Source organism: Oncorhynchus mykiss, unplaced genomic scaffold (genome assembly GCF_057628025.1).
Source record: "Oncorhynchus mykiss isolate SJ-2025 unplaced genomic scaffold, ASM5762802v1 scaffold101, whole genome shotgun sequence".
NCBI lineage: Eukaryota > Metazoa > Chordata > Actinopteri > Salmoniformes > Salmonidae > Oncorhynchus > Oncorhynchus mykiss.
The window spans coordinates 2,198,127-2,219,291 of record NW_028322100.1 but is presented as its reverse complement, the minus strand read 5'-3'; the positions used below and the strand labels follow the sequence as shown (position 1 = coordinate 2,219,291).

At 41.5% G+C, this 21,165-nt stretch overlaps 1 protein-coding gene across 2 annotated transcripts in view; it reads left to right on the top strand.

Moving 5' to 3' along the window:
• LOC149970062 (transcription elongation regulator 1-like protein) overlaps positions 1 to 20,482 on the top strand; it is a 228,033-nt gene extending 207,551 nt beyond the window's left edge. Inside the window, exons 8-14 of one of the 2 annotated variants that reach the window (XM_090228818.1) lie at positions 2,370 to 2,461; positions 6,934 to 7,091; positions 10,619 to 10,703; positions 10,995 to 11,133; positions 13,094 to 13,186; positions 16,860 to 16,978; positions 18,660 to 20,482. In XM_090228818.1, the coding sequence (XP_090084944.1) occupies positions 2,370 to 2,461; positions 6,934 to 7,091; positions 10,619 to 10,703; positions 10,995 to 11,133; positions 13,094 to 13,186; positions 16,860 to 16,978; positions 18,660 to 18,816 (843 nt within the window). In that variant the 3' untranslated portion in view covers positions 18,817 to 20,482. The remainder of the gene's footprint in view (positions 1 to 2,369; positions 2,462 to 6,933; positions 7,092 to 10,618; positions 10,704 to 10,994; positions 11,134 to 13,093; positions 13,187 to 16,859; positions 16,979 to 18,659) is intronic. The other variant, XM_090228819.1, reaches the window with a different exon arrangement.
• The last annotated feature ends 683 nt before the right edge of the window (positions 20,483 to 21,165 follow it).

Sequence of the window (21,165 nt, the reverse complement as noted above, 5' to 3'; positions counted from 1 at the left end):
CTGCCGTCCCTACACTCTAACCACTAGGCTACCCTGCAGTCACTACACTCTAACCACTAGGCTACCTGCCGTCCCTACACTCTAACCACTAGGCTACCTGCCGTCCCTACACTCTAACCACTAGGATACCTGCCGTCCCTACACTCTAACCACTAGGCTACCTGCCGTCCCTACACTCTAACCACTAGGCTACCTGCCGTCCCTACACTCTAACCACTAGGCTACCTGCCGTCCCTACACTCTAACCACTAGGCTACCTGCCACCTCTACACTCTAACCGCTAGGCTACCTGCCGTCCCTACACTCTAACCACTAGGTTACCCTGCAGTCACTACACTCTAACCACTAGGCTAACTGCCGTCCCTACACTCTAACCACTAGGCTACCTGCCGTCCCTACACTCTAACCACTAGGCTACCTGCCGTCCCTACACTCTAACCACTAGGCTACCTGCCGTCCCTACACTCTAACCACTAGGCTACCTGCCGTCCCTACACTCTAACCACTAGGCTACCTGCCATCCCTACACTCTAACCACTAGGCTACCTGCCACCTCTACACTCTAACCGCTAGGCTACCTGCCACCTCTACACTCTAACCACTAGGCTACCTGCCGTCCCTACACTCTAACCACTAGGCTACCTGCCACCTCTACACTCTAACCGCTAGGCTACCTGCCGTCCCTACACTCTAACCACTAGGCTACCTGCCGTCCTTCTAACCGCTAGGCTACCTGCCACCTCTACACTCTAACCACTAGGCTACCTGCCGTCCCTACACTCTAACCACTAGGCTACCCTGCCGCCCCTACACTCTAACCACTAGGCTACCCTGCCACCTCTACACTCTAACCACTAGGCTACCTGCAGTCCCTACACTCTAACCACTAGGCTGCCGTGTAAAGACACACTGGGTTATAAATAGAAAGTATTGAGTTTGGTGCTTTAAATCATCCAGAACAGTCTCCTTCCACCGCTGCAGTTTTACTATTCTGCTTGTGTTGATTTGTCCATATTGTTGACATTGTTGTCATACTACATTGTTGCAAACTATGCAATTCACTTTTTAATGAGATTTTCGAAAACACTTAATCTCCTCCAAAAACCCCACCCCCATCTCAGACCAGAGAGAGGTTTGAGACATGCAATCATCACAGTACATTAATGTAATTCAATATCTATTACAACACAGAGCGATCCTACCATGTGTTCAGTGGGCTCATTGTACCATTCACTATGAACACCTTCTCAATCAATTTGTTGTCCGAATGCAGAATAGATACAGAGATATGCACCACCATTTCCACTGCAGCTCTGACTGGTTCCCAAATCACACCCTATTCCCTATCTGGTGCACTACTATTGTCCAAGGCCCATAGGGCTCTGGTCAAAGTAGTGCACTATTTAGGGAATATGGTGCCATTTGGGATGCACTTCCATATCTACACGCTGAAGTCAGACCAATTTGATTTCAGGTTATTCTGTTTTGGATGCACAGATAGCAGACAGAGACAGATACCAGACAGAGACAGGTAGCAGATAGAGGCAGATAGCAGACAGAGCCAGATAGCAGACAGATAGCAGACAGAGCCAGATAGCAGACAGACACAGATAGCAGACAGAGACAGATAGCAGAAAGAGACAGACAGAGACAGATAGCAGACAGACACAGATAGCAGACAGAGACAGATAGCAGACAGAGACATAGGCACATCAAGCCACACCTCTCTGTACTGAGCTGACCTGGTAACACATTAAGCCACTCCTCTCTGTACTACGTTGACCTGGTAACACATTAAGCCACTCCTCTCTGTACTACGTTGACCTGGTAACACATTAAGCCACACCTCTCTGTACTGAGCTGACCTGGTAACACATTAAGCCACACCTCTCTGTACTGAGCTGACCTGGTAACACATTAAGCCACACCTCTCTCTACTGAGCTGACCTGGTAACACATTAAGCCACACCTCTCTGTACTACGCTGACCTGGTAACACATTAAGCCACACCTCTCTGTACTGAGCTGACCTGGTAACACATTAAGCCACACCTCTCTCTACTGAGCTGACCTGGTAACACATTAAGCCACACCTCTCTGACCAAGCATAGAACGGTTTATGATCCACAGTGTGAAAATGGTATCTGCATGGTGCGTTGCGTTAATTCTGCCCTCTGACCTGTGTTTGTGTGTGTGTGTGTGTGTGTGTGTGTGTGCGTGTGTGTTTCTCTCTCTCTGTGTGTGTGTGTGTGTGTGTGTGTGTGTGTGTGTGCGTGTGTGTTTCTCTCTCTCTCTCTCTCTCTCTCTCTGTCTCTCTCTCTCTCTCTGTGTGTGTGTGTGTGTATGTGCGTGCGTGCGTGCGTGTTGTAGCAGGAGATGGTAGAGGTCCCCATGGAGGAAGAGGACGTTGACCCTAAAGACAAGCGTCCTGTAGCTTCCACCCCTGTTCCCGGATCTCCATGGTAACGTTCTCTTGCCAGGATTGGTCAATGTTTGAATAAACATGTCGGAACATTTCAGCTCTTTAGGAATCTGTCCCATTCCAGTCATCACTGAACACCAAACATGAAAAAGACGTTTGGCTAAAGTTCAGAAAACATTATCTGCTATGAATGTTAAAGTGGAATCATGCCTCTACTTTCTACACTTTTTCTTGTAAAACATATTTTATATCTGGGTATTATTTCTGATGTCATAATTCTTGAAAGTCTCAGGAAAGCACAGAGGGTAGTCCCAGTGGGTAGTCCCAGGAAAGTCTCAGGAAAGCACAGAGGGTAGTCCCAGTGGGTAGTCCCAGGAAAGTCTCCGGAAAGCACAGAGGGTAGTCCCAGTGGGTAGTCCCAGGAAAGTCTCCGGAAAGCATAGAGGGTAGTCCCAGTGGGTAGTCCCAGGAAAGTCTCAGGAAAGCACAGAGGGTAGTCCCAGTGGGTAGTCCCAGGAAAGTCTCCGGAAAGCATAGAGGGTAGTCCCAGTGGGTAGTCCCAGGAAAGTCTCAGGAAAGCATAGAGGGTAGTCCCAGTGGGTAGTCCCAGGAAAGTCTCCGGAAAGCACAGAGGGTAGTCCCAGTGGGTAGTCCCAGGAAAGTCTCAGGAAAGCAGTGTAATCATGGTCTTCATAATGTGAGGAATAATCAATCGCTCGCAGTATGTATCTAAAAACACTTTTCAAAACAACAGAAAAAACAACACCTTTGATAGAAAAGGAATTTCAGTCCCGACAAGGAACAACTCATATCATGGACAATAGTGTAATAAGCCAAGCTATATCTGTCTGCAGAGTAGTGCAATCTGTGTTTTAAAATGGACTTGTTTTGTTGTTCTCCACATGTAATAGCCTTTTGATCTGTCAGCGTGTGTTGATGCTGAGAGCAGACGTTAAACGCACTGCATGAAACCTGTCATTTTACAACACTTTCTCAGCTCAGCACCTAAACGGCATGTTCATTTTTTAAACCATAAACCGTAACGTGTTAAACCTTTTCCATTCATCAGCTTTTATTTCATGACTATTAGATTAAAATACTTTTTTTTTTACAAAGCAAATTGTAAAAAAAAAAAGATTTAAAAAAAATAAAGATTTGATAAACAAATCGAATCCAACCTATTTTGTTTGATGATTCTAATATTGAAAAGTCTCATGAGAGATTCATCGTGACATATTATCCAGATATTGAAAGACCTTTCTGCTGTGAGAATATCATGTCATGGCTGAGCGATATCTAGCCATACCAATGAAATATGATATCATATAACAGGACGAGTCACTACCAGATAATACCAGGAAGTAAAGCTTCACAGTTCATTTGATATGGTTGAGCATGAACACATATTGAATTATCCCAGGGATTCATAGACTGTAGCAGCTGTTAGTAATTCTCCTCCTGTGGCTTTAAATACATAACGTCTTTAAGGAGGAAGAGCTCTGAAGTGATGCACGACGACAACAGGAACAAATCTGCCTCAGAAACCATCAACTGAAAATACATCAACTGTTAGATTCTAGCACTTTCTATAACGTATTATGTCAGACTAAGTGACAGATAACTACAGTGGTTATACTCCTATTACTACATAGAGCATATATTCATCAACGTATTTCTTATTTACATTATGTCACTGTATAATATACAAGTATATAATCAAATATGCCATTTCAAACACACTTTTATTCAGTGACTTACAGTAGCGCGATCGTACATGTTCTTATGGGTACAGTGCCTTGCGAAAGTATTCGGCCCCCTTGAACTTTGCGACCTTTTGCCACATTTCAAGCTTCAAACATAAAGATATAAAACTGTATTTTTTTGTGAAGAATCAACAACAAGTGGGACACAATCATGAAGTGGAACGACATTTATTGGATATTTCAAACTTTTTTAACAAATCAAAAACTGAAAAAATGGGCGTGCAAAATTATTCAGCGGGTAGCCCCAGCGGGAAGGTCCAGCGGGTGGGTCCAGCGGGTAGGTCCAGCAGGTAGGTCCAGCGGGTAGGTCCAGCAGGTAGGTCCTGTGGGTAGTCCCAGCTGGTAGGTTCAGCGGGTAGCCCCAGCAGGTAGGTCCAGCAGGTAGGTCCAGCAGGTAGGTTCAGCAGGTAGGTCCAGCAGGTAGGTCCTGTGGGTAGCCCCAGCTGGTAGGTCCAGTGGGTTGGTCCAGCGGGTAGGTCCAGCGGGTAGCCCCAGCAGGTAGGTCCAGCGGGTAGGTCCAGCGGGTAGCCCCAGCAGGTAGCACCCTTCTGGTTCTGCCCTTCTTCTCCCCAGATAATTTCCTGTAATACTGTGTTTATCATGTCATAGAATACTTCTGGTTCTGCCCGCCTTCTCCCCAGATCATTTCCTGTAATACTGTTGTTTATCATGTCATAGAATACTTCTGGTTCTGCCCTCCTTCTCCCCAGATCATTTCCTGTAATACTGTTGTTTATCATGTCATAGAATACTTCTGGTTCTGCCCTCCTTCTCCCCAGATCATTTCCTGTAATACTGTGTTTATCATGTCATAGAATACTTCTGGTTCTGCCCTCCTTCTCCCCAGATCATTTCCTGTAATACTGTTGTTTATCATGTCATAGAATACTTCTGGTTCTGCCCTCCTTCTCCCCAGATCATTTCCTGTAATACTGTTGTTTATCATGTCATAGAATACTTCTGGTTCTGCCCTCCTTCTCCCCAGATAATTTCCTGTAATACTGTGTTTATCATGTCATAGAATACTTCTGGTTCTGCCCTCCTTCTCCCCAGATAATTTCCTGTAATACTGTGTTTATCATGTCATAGAATACTTCTGGTTCTGCCCTCGTTCTCCCCAGATTATTTCCTGTAATACTGTTGTTTATCATGTCATAGAATACTTCTGGTTCTGCCCTCCTTCTCCCCAGATCATTTCCTGTAATACTGTGTTTATCATGTCATAGAATACTTCTGGTTCTGCCCTCCTTCTCCCCAGATCATTTCCTGTAATACTGTTGTTTATCATGTCATAGAATACTTCTGGTTCTGCCCTCCTTCTCCCCAGATAATTTCCTGTAATACTGTTGTTTATCATGTCATAGAATACTTCTGGTTCTGCCCTTCTTCTCCCCAGATAATTTCCTGTAATACTGTGTTTATCATGTCATAGAATACTTCTGGTTCTGCCCTTCTTCTCCCCAGATAATTTCCTGTAATACTGTTGTTTATCATGTCATAGAATACTTCTGGTTCTGCCCTCCTTCTCCCCAGATAATTTCCTGTAATACTGTGTTTATCATGTCATAGAATACTTCTGGTTCTGCCCTCGTTCTACCCAGATTATTTCCTGTAATACTGTGTTTATCATGTCATAGAATACTTCTGGTTCTGCCCTCCTTCTCCCCAGATAATTTCCTGTAATACTGTTGTTTATCATGTCATAGAATACTTCTGGTTCTGCCCTCCTTCTCCCCAGATAATTTCCTGTAATACTGTGTTTATCATGTCATAGAATACTTCTGGTTCTGCCCTCCTTCTCCCCAGATAATTTCCTGTAATACTGTTGTTTATCATGTCATAGAATACTTCTGGTTCTGCCCTCCTTCTCCCCAGATAATTTCCTGTAATACTGTTGTTTATCATGTCATAGAATACTTCTGGTTCTGCCCTCCTTCTCCCCAGATCATTTCCTGTAATACTGTGTTTATCATGTCATAGAATACTTCTGGTTCTGCCCTCCTTCTCCCCAGATCATTTCCTGTAATACTGTTGTTTATCATGTCATAGAATACTTCTGGTTCTGCCCTCCTTCTCCCCAGATCATTTCCTGTAATACTGTGTTTATCATGTCATAGAATACTTCTGGTTCTGCCCTCCTTCTCTCCAGATAATTTCCTGTAATACTGTGTTTATCATGTCATAGAATACTTCTGGTTCTGCCCTCCTTCTCCCCAGATAATTTCCTGTAAAACTGTTGTTTATCATGTCATAGAATACTTCTGGTTCTGCCCGCCTTCTCCCCAGATCATTTCCTGTAATACTGTTGTTTATCATGTCATAGAATACTTCTGGTTCTGCCCTCCTTCTCCCCAGATCATTTCCTGTAATACTGTTGTTTATCATGTCATAGAATACTTCTGGTTCTGCCCTCCTTCTCCCCAGATCATTTCCTGTAATACTGTGTTTATCATGTCATAGAATACTTCTGGTTCTGCCCTCCTTCTCCCCAGAAGTGTGTTTAGAATGTTATTATTATTATTGCAGAGTGACGTTTGAAGGGGTCAGAGAGTGGAGCATCGACTTTAAAAGGAAAGTTAAGACCTGACAGAGGCAGCATACTGGCTCTCTAGTCTACAAAACACACGTTTTATTCTTGACAGGCAAACACCATCCCAGCTATCTTGCGTTGACACACACCAGTTGGGAACCGGACAGGCGTGACTAATTCAACTCTCATCCTTACATTATTATGATCATTTCTCCTCAGGTGTGTGGTGTGGACGGGGGACGACAGAGTATTTTTCTTCAACCCAACGATACAGCTCTCTGTTTGGGATCAGCCGGTAGATCTGAAGGACCGTGGAGAGGATCTCAACAGGATTATAGAAGATCCTCCACATAAACGCAAAAAGGATTCTTTGTCCAGTAAGTTTGTGGTAATTCTTCCCCGTTGGCTTGTCTTCATCCCGCCGTTTAGTTGGGCCTCGTTAGGACTCTACTTCATGTTAAAGCGGGTATTTACCAGGCCGTGGCTTTAGATGGAACCGAGAAGCTCATTATCAGTCCGCTATTTTTCTAATGATGTTAATAAACATGTTTTTTTAACGATCTGTTAATACGGAGGCCAATAAAATGGCCTGATATACTAGATCCTATATACAGTGTGTCAGTTCCATTGGCTGTCGATCACAGACTACCAGAGGATCATGATGTCTCTGTTCATTCAAGGAGATGATCACGAATGGAACGTGGAACCTTTTAGGATGTCAAACCATCTCATGGTTGCATTTTAAATGGCACCCTGTTCCCTATGGGCCCTGGTCCAATGGCATGCTATTCCCTATCAATCAAATTTCAATCAAATTTATTTTATATAGCCCTTCGTACATCAGCTGATATCTCAAAGTGCTGTACAGAAACCCAGCCTAAAACCCCAAACAGCAAGCAATGCAGGTGAAGAAGCACGGTGGCTAGGAAAAACTCCCTAGAAAGGCCAAAACCTAGGAAGAAACCTAGAGAGGAACCAGGCTATGTGGGGTGGCCAGTCCTCTTCTGGCTGTGCCGGGTGGAGATTATAACAAAACATGGTCAAGATGTTCAAATGTTCATAAATGACCAGCATGGTCGAATAATAATAAGGCAGAATAGTTGAAACTGGAGCAGCAGCACAGTCAGGTGGACTGGGGACAGCAAGGAGTCATCATGTCAGGTATTCCTGGGGCATGGTCCTAGGGCTCAGGTCCTCCGAGAGAGAGAAAGAAAGAGAGAATTAGAGAGAGCATATGTGGGATGGCCAGTCCTCTTCTGGCTGTGCCGGGTGGAGATTATAACAGAACATGGCCAAGATGTTCAAATGTTCATAAATGATCAGCATGGTCGAATAATAATAAGGCAGAACAGTTGAAACTGGAGCAGCAGCACAGCCAGGTGGACTGGGGACAGCAAGGAGTCATCATGTCAGGTAGTCCTGGGGCATGGTCCTAGGGCTCAGGTCCTCCGAGAGAGAGAAAGAGAGAAGGAGAGAATTAGAGAACGCACACTTAGATTCGAATAGGACAGGAGAAGTACTCCAGATATAACAAACTGACCCTAGCCCCCCGACACATAAACTACTGCAGCATAAATACTGGAGGCTGAGACAGGAGGGGTCAGGAGACACTGTGGCCCACTCCGAGGACACCCCCGGACAGGGCCAAACAGGAAGGATATAACCCCACCCACTTTGCCAAAGCACAGCCCCCACACCACTAGAGGGATATCTTCAACCACCAACTTACCATCCTGAGACAAGGCTGAGTATAGCCCACAAAGACCTCCGCCACGGCACAACCCAAGGGGGGGGGGGGGGGGGGGGGGGGGGCGCCAACCCAGACAGGATGACCACATCAGTGACTCAACCCACTCAGGTGACGCACCTCCTCCAGGGACGGCATGAGAGAGCCCCAGTAAAGCCAGTGACTCAGCCCCTGTAATAGGGTTAGAGGCAGAGAATCCCAGTGGAAAGAGGGGAACCGGCCAGGCAGAGACAGCAAGGGTGGTTCGTTGCTCCAGAGCCTTTCCGTTCACCCTCCCACTCCTGGGCCAGACTACACTCAATCATATGACCCACTGAAGAGATGAGTCTTCAGTAGAGACTTAAAGGTTGAGACCGAGTTTGCGTCTCTGACATGGGTAGGCAGACCGTTCCATAAAAATGGAGCTCTATAGGAGAAAGCCCTGCCTCCAGCTGTTTGCTTAAAAATTCTAGGGACAATTAGGAGGCCTGCGTCTTGTGACCGTAGCGTACGTGTAGGTATGTACGGCAGGACCAAATCAGAGAGATAGATAGGAGCAAGCCCATGTAATGCTTTGTAGGTTAGCAGTAAAACCTTGAAATCAGCCCTTGCTTTGACAGGAAGCCAGTGTAGAGAGGCTAGCACTGGAGTAATATGATCAAATGTTTTGGTTCTAGTCAGGATTCTAGCAGCCGTATTTAGCACCAACTGAAGTTTATTTAGTGCTTTATCCGGGTAGCCGGAAAGTAGAGCATTGCAGTAGTCTAACCTGGAAGTGACAAAAGCATGGATTAATTTTTCTGCATCATTTTTGGACAGAAAGTTCCTGATTTTTGCAATGTTACGTAGATGGAAAAAAGCTGTCCTTGAAATGGTCTTGATATGTTCTTCAAAAGAGAGATCAGGGTCCAGAGTAACGCCGAGGTCCTTCACAGTTTTATTTGAGACGACTGTACAACCATTAAGATTAATTGTCAGATTCAACAGAAGATCTCTTTGTTTCTTGGGACCTAGAACAAGCATCTCTGTTTTGTCCGAGTTTAAAAGTAGAAAGTTTGCAGCCATCCACTTCCTTATGTCTGAAACACATTCTTCTAGCAAGGGCAATTTTGGGGCTTCACCATGTTTAATTGAAATGTACAGCTGTGTGTCATCCGCATAGCAGTGAAAGTTAACATTATGTTTTCGAATAACATCCCCAAGAGGTAAAATATATAGTGAAAACAATAGTGGTCCTAAAACGGAACCTTGAGGAACACCGAAATTTACAGTTGATTTGTCAGAGGACAGACCATTCACAGAGACAAACTGATATCTTTCCGACAGATAAGATCTAAACCAGGCCAGAACTTGTCCGTGTAGACCAATTTGGGTTTCCAATCTCTCCAAAAGAATGTGGTGATCGATGGTATCAAAAGCAGCCCTGGTGGGCCCTGGTCCAATGGCACCCTATTCCCTATGGGCCCTGGTCCAATGGCACCCTATTACCTATGGGCCCTGGTCCAATGGCATGCTATTACCTATGGGCACTGGTCCAATGGCACCCTATTACCTATGGGCCCTGGTCCAATGGCATGCTATTACCTATGGGCCCTGGTCCAATGGCACCCTATTCCCTATGGGCCCTGGTCCAAAGGCACCCTATTACCTATGGTCCCCGGTCCAAAGAAGTGCACTATATAGGTATTAGGGTCCCATTTGGGATGCACCCCATCTCTTTTGTGTTCCACTAGAATAGATCATATGGAAGTCCTGTGTGTGGCTGGCTCTGTAAATATTGGATTACATTGGATCTTGTCAGCGATGATATCTCCCCGGACTAGATTTCCCAGAGGTCGGGTTGTCTTTATTGATTTAGCCTTATTGGAGTTACCAGCTGATTATGTATCGATGACCTTATACCCGAACCTCACTGTTCCAACAAAGCATGTCTGGCAAATTAACTTTGGTAAATATGTGGACAACCCCCGATGAACTGAACATTGACTTATGGCTGATAAGACGGTGAGCAGTAATGCTACTCTCGTCTGATAGGTTCTCTCACAGTGGTTTTTAATGACCAATTATATGAAGACAGAGTCCATTGAAAAAGGATGTTTGTTACACTATGCGTCTGTTGGAGTCCACTCGAAAAAAAGGATGTGTGCTATGCTTCTGTCTGTGTGTCCGTTATCTCAGCAGAGGATGGTTCTAACTCTCCGTCTGCCGATGACGATGATGCTGATGATGAAGATGAACATTATTCAAAAACCAAGAGGAACAAGTGAGTGTCAAAGTTATTTCCCCCCCCCCCCATCTTAACCATACTCATAGTTTAACATTACAATGATACTTCTCTACAAAATAATAATCTAATTTTGAAGTATTAGTAGTTTTTTGTAAACAAAATAAAAAATAAACAATATTGTACTGTACAAATACCACTGTACAGTACAGTAGCCTAGTTTTGACCGAAGCCTTTTGGGCCCTGGTCAAGAGGAGATCACTATCTAGGGAATAGGGTTTCCTTTTGAGATGCATCCTAGGACTGATTGTATGTTTCTGTCCTCCTCAGACTGGAGGAACCTGCGGATGGTAATGAGGACCTGAGAGAGAGGGCAGGCGCAGAGACATGTGACTATCCCCCTCATCGGACTGTTCTACCCTTAGGGCTCCGCATCACACACTTCAGGGACATGCTCCTTGAAAGAGGGGTAAAGGCATATTGAACGGAATACAACAATCAAATGCACTTCTTTTCCACTAAATTGGTCTTTTGACCAATCACGTCAGATGTTTTTTTAGACGTGATCTGATTGGTCAAAAGACCAATTGGTGAAGAAGAAAAAAAATGCAAGATTTGGGCTGCCTGTCTAAATGCAGCCACAGAGGCGGACCTTGATTCTAACAGTTTTCCATGAGTAAGGAATTTAAACCATACTTTTCAAAGTGGCAATATGGGGACTCAAATCCCTGTAGTGCAACTAATCATCAAGGGACACAGGGACCAGCAACTGCAAAGGCAGCAAAAAACACGAAATGATGGAAAGACCTACGTCATGTAACAGGTTGGATGAATGATGGAAAGACCTACATCATGTAACAGGTTGGATGAATGATGGAAAGACCTACATCATGTAACAGGTTGGATGAATGAAGGACAGACCTACATCATGTAACAGGTTGGATGAATGATGGAAAGACCTACATCATGTAACAGGTTGGATGAATGATGGAAAGGCCTACATCATGTCACAGGTTGGATGAATGATGGAAAGACCTACATCATTTAACAGGTTGGATAAATGATGGAAAGACCTACATCATGTAACAGGTTGGATGAATGATGGAAAGGCCTACATCATGTAACAGGTTGGAAGAATGATGGAAAGACCTACATCATGTAACAGGTTGGATGAATGATGGAAAGACCTACATCATGTAACAGGTTGGATGAATGATGGAAAGACCTACATCATTTAACAGGTTGGATGAATGATGGAAAGACCTGCATCATGTAACAGGTTGGATGAATGATGGAAAGACCTACATCATTTAACAGGTTGGATGAATGATGGAAAGACCTACATCATGTAACAGGTTGGATGAATGATGGAAAGACCTACATCATGTAACAGGTTGGATGAATGATGGAAAGACCTACATCATGTAACAGGTTGGATGAATGATGGAAAGACCTACATCATGTAACAGGTTGGATGAATGATGGAAAGACCTACATCATTTAACAGGTTGGAGGAATGATGGAAAGACCTACATCATGTAACAGGTTGGATGAATGATGGAAAGACCTACATCATGTAACAGGTTGGATGAATGATGGAAAGACCTACATCATGTAACAGGTTGGATGAATGATGGAAAGACCTACATCATGTAGCAGGTTGGATGAATGATGGAAAGACCTACATCATGTAACAGGTTGGATGAATGATGGAAAGACCTACATCATTTAACAGGTTGGATGAATGATGGAAAGACCTACATCATGTAACAGGTTGGATGAATGATGGAAAGACCTACATCATGTAGCAGGTTGGATGAATGATGGAAAGACCTACATCATGTAACAGGTTGGATGAATGATGGAAAGACCTACATCATGTAGCAGGTTGGATGAATGATGGAAAGACCTACATCATGTAGCAGGTTGGATGAATGATGGAAAGACCTACATCATGTAACAGGTTGGATGAATGATGGAAAGACCTACATCATGTAACATGTTGGATGAATGATGGAAAGACCTACATCATGTAACATGTTGGATGAATGATGGAAAGACCTACATCATGTAACAGGTTGGATGAATGATGGAAAGACCTACATCATGTAACAGGTTGGATGAATGATGGAAAGACCTACATCATGTAACATGTTGGATGAATGATGGAAAGACCTACATCATGTAACAGGTTGGATGAATGATGGAAAGACCTACATCATGTAGCAGGTTGGATGAATGATGGAAAGACCTACATCATGTAGCAGGTTGGATGAATGATGGAAAGACCTACATCATGTAACAGGTTGGATGAATGATGGAAAGACCTACATCATGTAACATGTTGGATGAATGATGGAAAGACCTACATCATGTAGCAGGTTGGATGTACTGAATGTTTTCTTAAATGTGTTTTCTCTTCTCTTCAGGTTTCGGCGTTCTCCACATGGGAGAAAGAACTGCACAAGATCGTGTTTGATCCACGGTATCTTCTGCTAAACTCTGCAGAGGAGAGGAAACAGGTGAACTCTGCTCGTTGTCCTCCTTTAATTGGTCATGATTGATTTATCGGTTGGTCATAATTGGTTAATTGGTCATGATTATTTATTGGTTGGTCATAATTGGTTATTAATTGGTCATGATTGATTTATTGGTTGGTCATAATTGGTTAATTGGTCATGATTGATTTATCGGTTGGTCATGATTGGTTAATTGGTCATGATTGGTTTATTGTTTTCATCATTAGTTAATCATTTGCTATGATTAAATAATTACTAATGATTGATTAATTGGTCATGATTGACAGATTGTGAATAAGGTTGACTCAGAAATTACCAATCCAAATGAACCTTTAAAGTACAAGACAGCATGGAAGTAAGACAATACGAACAACTAACAGGCAAGTGTCCTGATACGATTATGATCCGAGTATTTTTTGTAATTATCCATGATCCCCCCCCCCCCCCAAAAAAAACAAACATGTGGGATGGTAGTGCGCATCCTTCAATCAAGTGCAAGGTGCTATGTGGTCTAAATAAGTCAATTGGCTAGTTTGCTTGTCTGTAAAGAGAAGGAGGGTGGAATGTACGTTGATCCTGCCGTTCTGATTGGATAGGGGGAAGCTGTGTTTCTCTGTCTACTGCTTCGCTTCATAATTTCAGCCAATCACTTCTCTTCCACCCATGTTTGGGTCTGATTGTTTTAGATTGCTGCTGCCTCCTGTTTGTCTGCTACTGTGATAAATCACAATGGCGAGGACATTTGCTAGCTAGCAAGCTATCAATGTGCATAATATATAGCAAGCTATCAATGTGCATAATATATAGCAAGCCATGAATGTGCATAATATATAACAAGCCATCAATGTGCATAATATATATCAAGCTATCAATGTGCATAATATATAGCAAGCTATCAATGTGCATAATATATAGCAAGCTATCAATGTGCATAATATCTAACATGCTATCAATGTGCATAATATACAGCAAGCTATCAATGTGCATAATATCTAACAAGCTATCAATGTGCATAATATATAGCAAGCTATCAATGTGCATAATATCTAACAAGATATCAATGTGCATAATATCTAACACGCTATCAATGTGCATAATATCTAACAAGCTATCAATATGCATAATATCTAACAAGCTATCAATGTGCATAATATCTAACAAGCTATCAATGTGCATAATATATAGCAAGCTATCAATGTGCATAATATATAGCAAGCTATCAGTGTGCATAATATATAGCAAGCTATCAATGTGCAAAATATCTAACAAGCTATCAATATGCATAATATCTAACAAGCTATCAATGTGCATAATATCTAACAAGCTATCAATGTGCATAATATATAGCAAGCTATCAATGTGCATAATATATAGCAAGCTATCAGTGTGCATAATATCTAACAAGCTATCAATGTGCATAATATATAGCCAGCTATCAATGTGCATAATATCTAACAAGATATCAATGTGCATAATATCTAACACGCTATCAATGTGCATAATATCTAACAAGCTATCAATGTGCACAACATCTAACAAGCTATCAATGTGCATAATATCTAACAAGCTATCAATGTGCATAATATATAGCAAGCTATCAATGTGCATAATATCTAACAAGCTATCAATGTGCATAATATACAGCAAGCTATCAATGTGCATAATATCTAACAAGCTATCAATGTGCATAATATATAGCAAGCTATCAATGTGCATAATATCTAACAAGATATCAATGTGCATAATATCTAACATGCTATCAATGTGCATAATATCTAACAAGCTATCAATGTGCATAATATCTAACAGGCTATCAATGTGCATAATATCTAACAAGCTATCAATGTGCATAATAAATAGCAAGCTATCAATGTGCATAATATATAGCAAGCTATCAATGTGCATAATATCTAACAAGCTATCAATGTGCATAATATACAGCAAGCTATCAATGTGCATAATATCTAACAAGCTATCAATGTGCATAATATATAGCCAGCTATCAATGTGCATAATATCTAACAAGATATCAATGTGCATAATATCTAACACGTTATCAATGTGCATAATATCTAACAAGCTATCAATGTGCACAACATCTAACAAGCTATCAATGTGCATAATATCTAACAAGCTATCAATGTGCATAATATATAGCAAGCTATCAATGTGCATAATATCTAACAAGCTATCAATGTGCATAATATACAGCAAGCTATCAATGTGCATAATATCTAACAAGCTATCAATGTGCATAATATATAGCAAGCTATCAATGTGCATAATATCTAACAAGCTATCAATGTGCATAATATCTAACATGCTATCAATGTGCATAATATCTAACAAGCTATCAATGTGCATAATAAATAGCAAGCTATCAATGTGCATAATATATAGCAAGCGGGCCATGGGTAGGGAAAAAAAGATGACCCGCCGATGTTCATCCAAACTGAGTGACAGCAAACGTTTATGTTGGTCATCTGCAAGTTGAGGACACAGACACAAACTGCTCTGCGCGCTGCTCCTAATCTGCAGTTGTTTGGTCTCTAAACATGCAGGGAGTGTTTTGATAACATCTACTTAGGCAAATCCGATCCGAATTTCAAGTGTTAATTTATGGATAGGATTAGGAATACGAGTACGGTCAGCTCAGCAGACTCCTAATGGATTTGCTCCCATTATATCATTACTGTCATTTGTGTCCTGTCCTTGGTGAAAGCATTTTGTTAGTAAAACAAAAAACCTTTGGGATGACTTGTTGAGGTTTTTTGTCATGTTGCATTATACCTTTATTTAACTAGGCAAGTCAGTTAAGAACAAATTCTTATTTACAATGACAGCCTGGGAACAGGGGGTTTGTTCATGGGCAGAATGACAGATTTTTAGCTTGTCAATTTGGGGATTTTATCTTGCAACCTTTTGGTTACTAGTCCAACGCTCTAACCACTAGGCTACCTGACGCATTGCCTTATGTACATAGACATGGAACACTGGTCACTTTAATAATGTTTACCTACTGTTTTACCCATTTCATATGTTTATACTGTATTCTAGTCAAGTCCATCCAATTCAACTATTGCTGTACATATAGTATCCTTTCCAAGTATGCTTCAGATATACTGCATATTATATCCACATACTGTCCCTATTGTCTATACATCCCATTACATATACTGCACACATATATATATATATATATACTCCGGACTCTGACGTTGCTTGTACTAATATTTATATATTTCTTAATTCCATTATATGTCTGTGTGTTGTTGTGAATTATTAGATATTACTGCAATGTTGGAGCTAGAAACACAAGCATTTCACTGCACCCGCAATAACATCTGAATAACATGTGTATGTGACCAATAACATCTGAAAAACATGTGTATGTGACCAATAACATCTGAAAAACATGTGTATGTGACCAATAACATCTGAAAAACATGTGTATGTGACCAATAACATCTGAAAAACATGTGTATGTGACCAATAACATCTGAAAAACATGTGTATGTGACCAATACGATTTGATTTGATTTGATCCTGTCAGTGAACGTGAGAGGAGTTAAGTCGACAGTAAAGAGGATTAGGAAACAGCCGTCGTCTTTGTCTTGAAAATGATCTTCAAAGTCATTTTTCTTGTGCCAATCATGACTGCGTTCCTCATCTCCAGGTGTTTGAGCAGTTTGTCAAAGTGAGGATGAAGGAAGAACACAAGGAGAAACAGAGCAAACTGCTGCAAGCAAAAGACCAGTATAGAAAACTTCTAGAGGAGTCGAAAATCACATCCAGGTAAAACCTGAAGCTAACTGTGTAATAGAATTACAAGTACAGTAGGGGACTTAACTATTCAACTAAGCTTCATAATAGCTTCATACAAAATAGCTTCATACTAAAAGTTACGACTCACCTACTCGTTGGTTTTTCTTTATTTGTACTATTTTCTACATTGTGGAATAATAGTGAAGACGTCACAACTATGAAATAACACATGTGGAATCATGTACACTGTAGTAACCAAATGAAAATATATTTTATATTTTAAATTCTTCATAGGACTTGATCCTTGACCCTTTGACTTGATGACAGCTTTGCACACTCTTGGCATTCTCTCAACCAGCTTCACCTGGAATTATTTTCCAACCTTCTTGAAGGAGTTTCCACATATGCTGAGCACTTGTTGACTGCTTTTCATTCACTCTGCGATCATCCCAAACCATCTCAATTGGGTTTGGGTTGGGTGATTGTGTAGGCCAGGTCACCTGATGCAGCACTCCATCACTCTCCTTGGTCAAATAGCCCTTACATAGACTGGAGGTGTGTTGGGTCATTGTCCTGTTGGAAAAAAAAGGATTGTCCCACTAAGCTCAAACCAGATGGGATGGCGTAATGCTGCAGAATGCTGTGGTAGCCATGCTGGTTAAGTGTGCCTTGGATTCTAAATAAATCACTGAGAGTGTCACCAGCAAAGCACCCCCACACCATCACACCTCCTCTTCCATGCTTTATGGTGGGATCCACACATGCGGCGATCATCCGTTCACCTACTCTGCGTCTCATGAAGACAAGGTGAACAGATTTCCACCGGTCTAATGTCCATTGCCAAGAGTGTGCAAAGCTGTTATCAAGGCAAAGGGTGACTATGTTGAAGAATTTTAAATCTAAAATATATTTTGATTTGTTTAACACTTTTTTGGTTACTACATGATTCCATATGTGTTATTTCATAGTTTTGATGCAGAAAATAGTTTAAAAAATAAAGGAAATCCCTTTAATTAGTAGGTGTGTCCAAACTTTTGACTGGTCCTGTTTATAATCCAATATTAACTTGTAACAACTTCATATCCCAACACTAGTTAAATCGAACCTGTATAGATGAGCAATGCATTACGAATGCCTTTTACATCAAGCTCAACAAATCAAATAACAACGCTAAATTCACAACATTGATCAAGTTAGTCTAAGAAGAATAAAATATTAGGTGTCTTCCTCAAGACTATATCATTTAAAACTGAAATAAGCTGATGGATCAGAGGATTGCTTGTTGACCAGCATGTTGTGGCTTGTCATTTTCCCCTTTAATCAACCACAGTGATGATGACAAAGAGTGTTCTATCTTCATGACCTTACTTCTTCTACACCTGACTACCTCTCTCTTTAGGTGATGACTACTGTAACCCCGCGGACAGAGTTCTCTGTATTCTATGGCTTCACATTTAACTTGTCATAACTCTTGCTTATTCCTTTTCATAACTGTTGTTAATAACTGATTATATTATATAAAAAAAATAACTCTAAAATGTTAACTACAGTTATGCATGTTTGCGTGTCTCAAAACCACAATTGTCTAACAATTTCAAAAAATTATAAAACCGAGTAGCTCTAGTCTTTACTATATTTAAACCTGTGAAGACATCCCTCCCTCCCTCCCAAACCTTTCTCTAGGATGATCTCTTCTTTTCTCTATTTCCAGGTCAACTTTCAAAGACTTTTCTGTTAAGTACGGCCGTGACCAGCGCTTCAAGCAAGTGCTGAAGAAGAAAGACCAAGAGCACTTCTTCAACCAATTCATCAATGGGTTAAAGAAGAGAGATAAAGAGAACCGCATGAGGCTGAGGAAGATGAGATGAGGAGGTATGAGGCTGAGGAAGATGAGTTGAGGAGGTATGAGGCTGAGGAAGATGAGTTGAGGAGGTATGAGGCTGAGGAAGATGAGTTGAGGAGGTATGAGGCTGAGGAAGATGAGTTGAGGAGGTATGAGGCTGATCAAGATGAGATGAGGAAGTATGAGGCTGAGGAAGATGAGATGAGGAAGTATGAGGCTGAGGAAGATGAGCTGAGGAGGTATGAGGCTGAGGAAGATGAGATGAGGAGGTATGAGGCTGAGGAAGATGAGTTGAGGAAGATGAGTTGAGGAGGTATGAGGCTGAGGAAGATGAGTTGAGGAGGTATGAGGCTGAGGAAGATGAGTTGAGGAGGTATGAGGCTGAGGAAGATGAGATTAGGAAGTATGAGGCTGAGGAAGATGAGATGAGGAGGTATGAGGCTGAGGAAGATGAGATGAGGAGGTATGAGGCTGAGGAAGATGAGATGAGGAAGTATGAGGCTGAGGAAGATGAGATGAAGAGGTATGAGGCTGAGGAAGATGAGATGAGGAGGTATGAGGCTGAGGAAGATGAGATAAGGAAGTATGAGGCTGAGGAAGATGAGATGAGGCGGTACAGTATGAGGATGAGGAAGTATGAGGCTGAGGAAGATGAGATGAGGAAGTATGAGGCTGAGGAGGATGAGAAGAGGAGGTATGTCGCTGAGGAAGATGAGAAGAGGACGTATGAGGCTGAGGAAGATGAGATGAGGAGGTATGAGGAGGCATCAGGCTGTGAAATAGGCCTCTCAGAATACAGAATACCATGAATGGATAGATAGAGCTGTCTGATAAATGAGACGGCAGTTTCATGGGGAACACAAATGAACAGGTATCAGGATCCCTGTGGAATCAGTCTAAAAGGGGAGAAAGCAGCCGACAGTCATTTGCCTTGCAAACTCCAACTCTTCTCCAGATTTACAGTCAGCTGGGTCAGAGATGGCTTGGCTCCACATGCTAAGCAGGTAATCCAGATAACTCTCAGAAATGAAATACTGTTTCATATTGAAGCTACTGTATATATTGAAATTCAACATTTCTCATGTTTTGAGTCACAGTGACAAACATGAATTGAGCATCATTTCTGTATTTATTTTGTGTTTTCACATGACCTGTATGTAGATATCAATGTGTGTACACAATCACACAGTCCAATGCACAATTATAAAAGACATAATGTACATATACAGAAAACAATCCTGCAAAGCAATTGGTATTTTCTAACTATTTCAAACAAGGTTCTCCACAGCATCTGTGAGAATCAATGGATGGTAATTGTGTATTGATGGATTTTGTAAATGTCCCCCCCCCCCCCCCCCAAAAAAAAATATGTTATGTTTATTATGATGTGGGTTCTTCTTATGATGTAAAAGGATAAGTTATTGTTGCTTATTTGTCATTTAAACCGTGGTTAATGTGAAAGTCATACGTAGTGCATTCTCTGTAACAGGTCGAAGACGTTGTGTGAAGATTCTAAAGGACTGTTCGTTTGGTTCTGAACATTGGGATTTTACAGATAATACAGTTTACTGTACAAAACAGTGTCTTTAAAATGTGTGTTATATGTTGTTTTTCTCATTTATTTATTTTAATTTAAACATGCAATGTTTGTGGGATTGTGAGTTTGATTAATTAAAACCTTCTAAAATGGACCTTTTCGGTCAGGTGGGTTCTTCTCAATGATACAATAGCTTTCATAATTAGATGGAGAACAAGATCTTTTGGGGTCCTCCCATAGCATCTTCATAACCACAATATGCATGGATGGGCACAGTAGAATGGAGTTTGAAGATTGACAATGCATATCACACATAATCTAAGGATGGACCCTAGAAGTGTATCTCTAGCCCTGTTTATACCTGGTGCTAACATGTGGTTGTCATTATCCCATCGGGATGATCCAATCACTGATCCGATCAAGATTTATCACGTCTATGCTTGCCATTAAAATGCATATTTTATGGTCAAAAGTAGTGTGTTTGAGTGTGTATAGTGAATAGTGTGCCATTTTGGACGTAGCCAGACGTTGGTTATCCTAACGGTGCTGTGAATTAAGGAATACCATTAGTGCCGTTATCACTGAGCAAAACAATAATGAAATCTCTATCTCTGTAAAGAGACAGGACCTTATTTTATCTCTCGCTGAAACAGAGTTTACATCTATCTATAGTTAACATCTAGTTACATCTATATATAGAGTACATCTATCTATAGAGTACATCTATCTATAGAGTAGTTTACATCTATCTATAGTTTACATCTATATATAGAGTAGTTTACATCTATCTATAGTTTACATCTATCTATAGAGTAGTTTACTCTTCAATTCAAACCA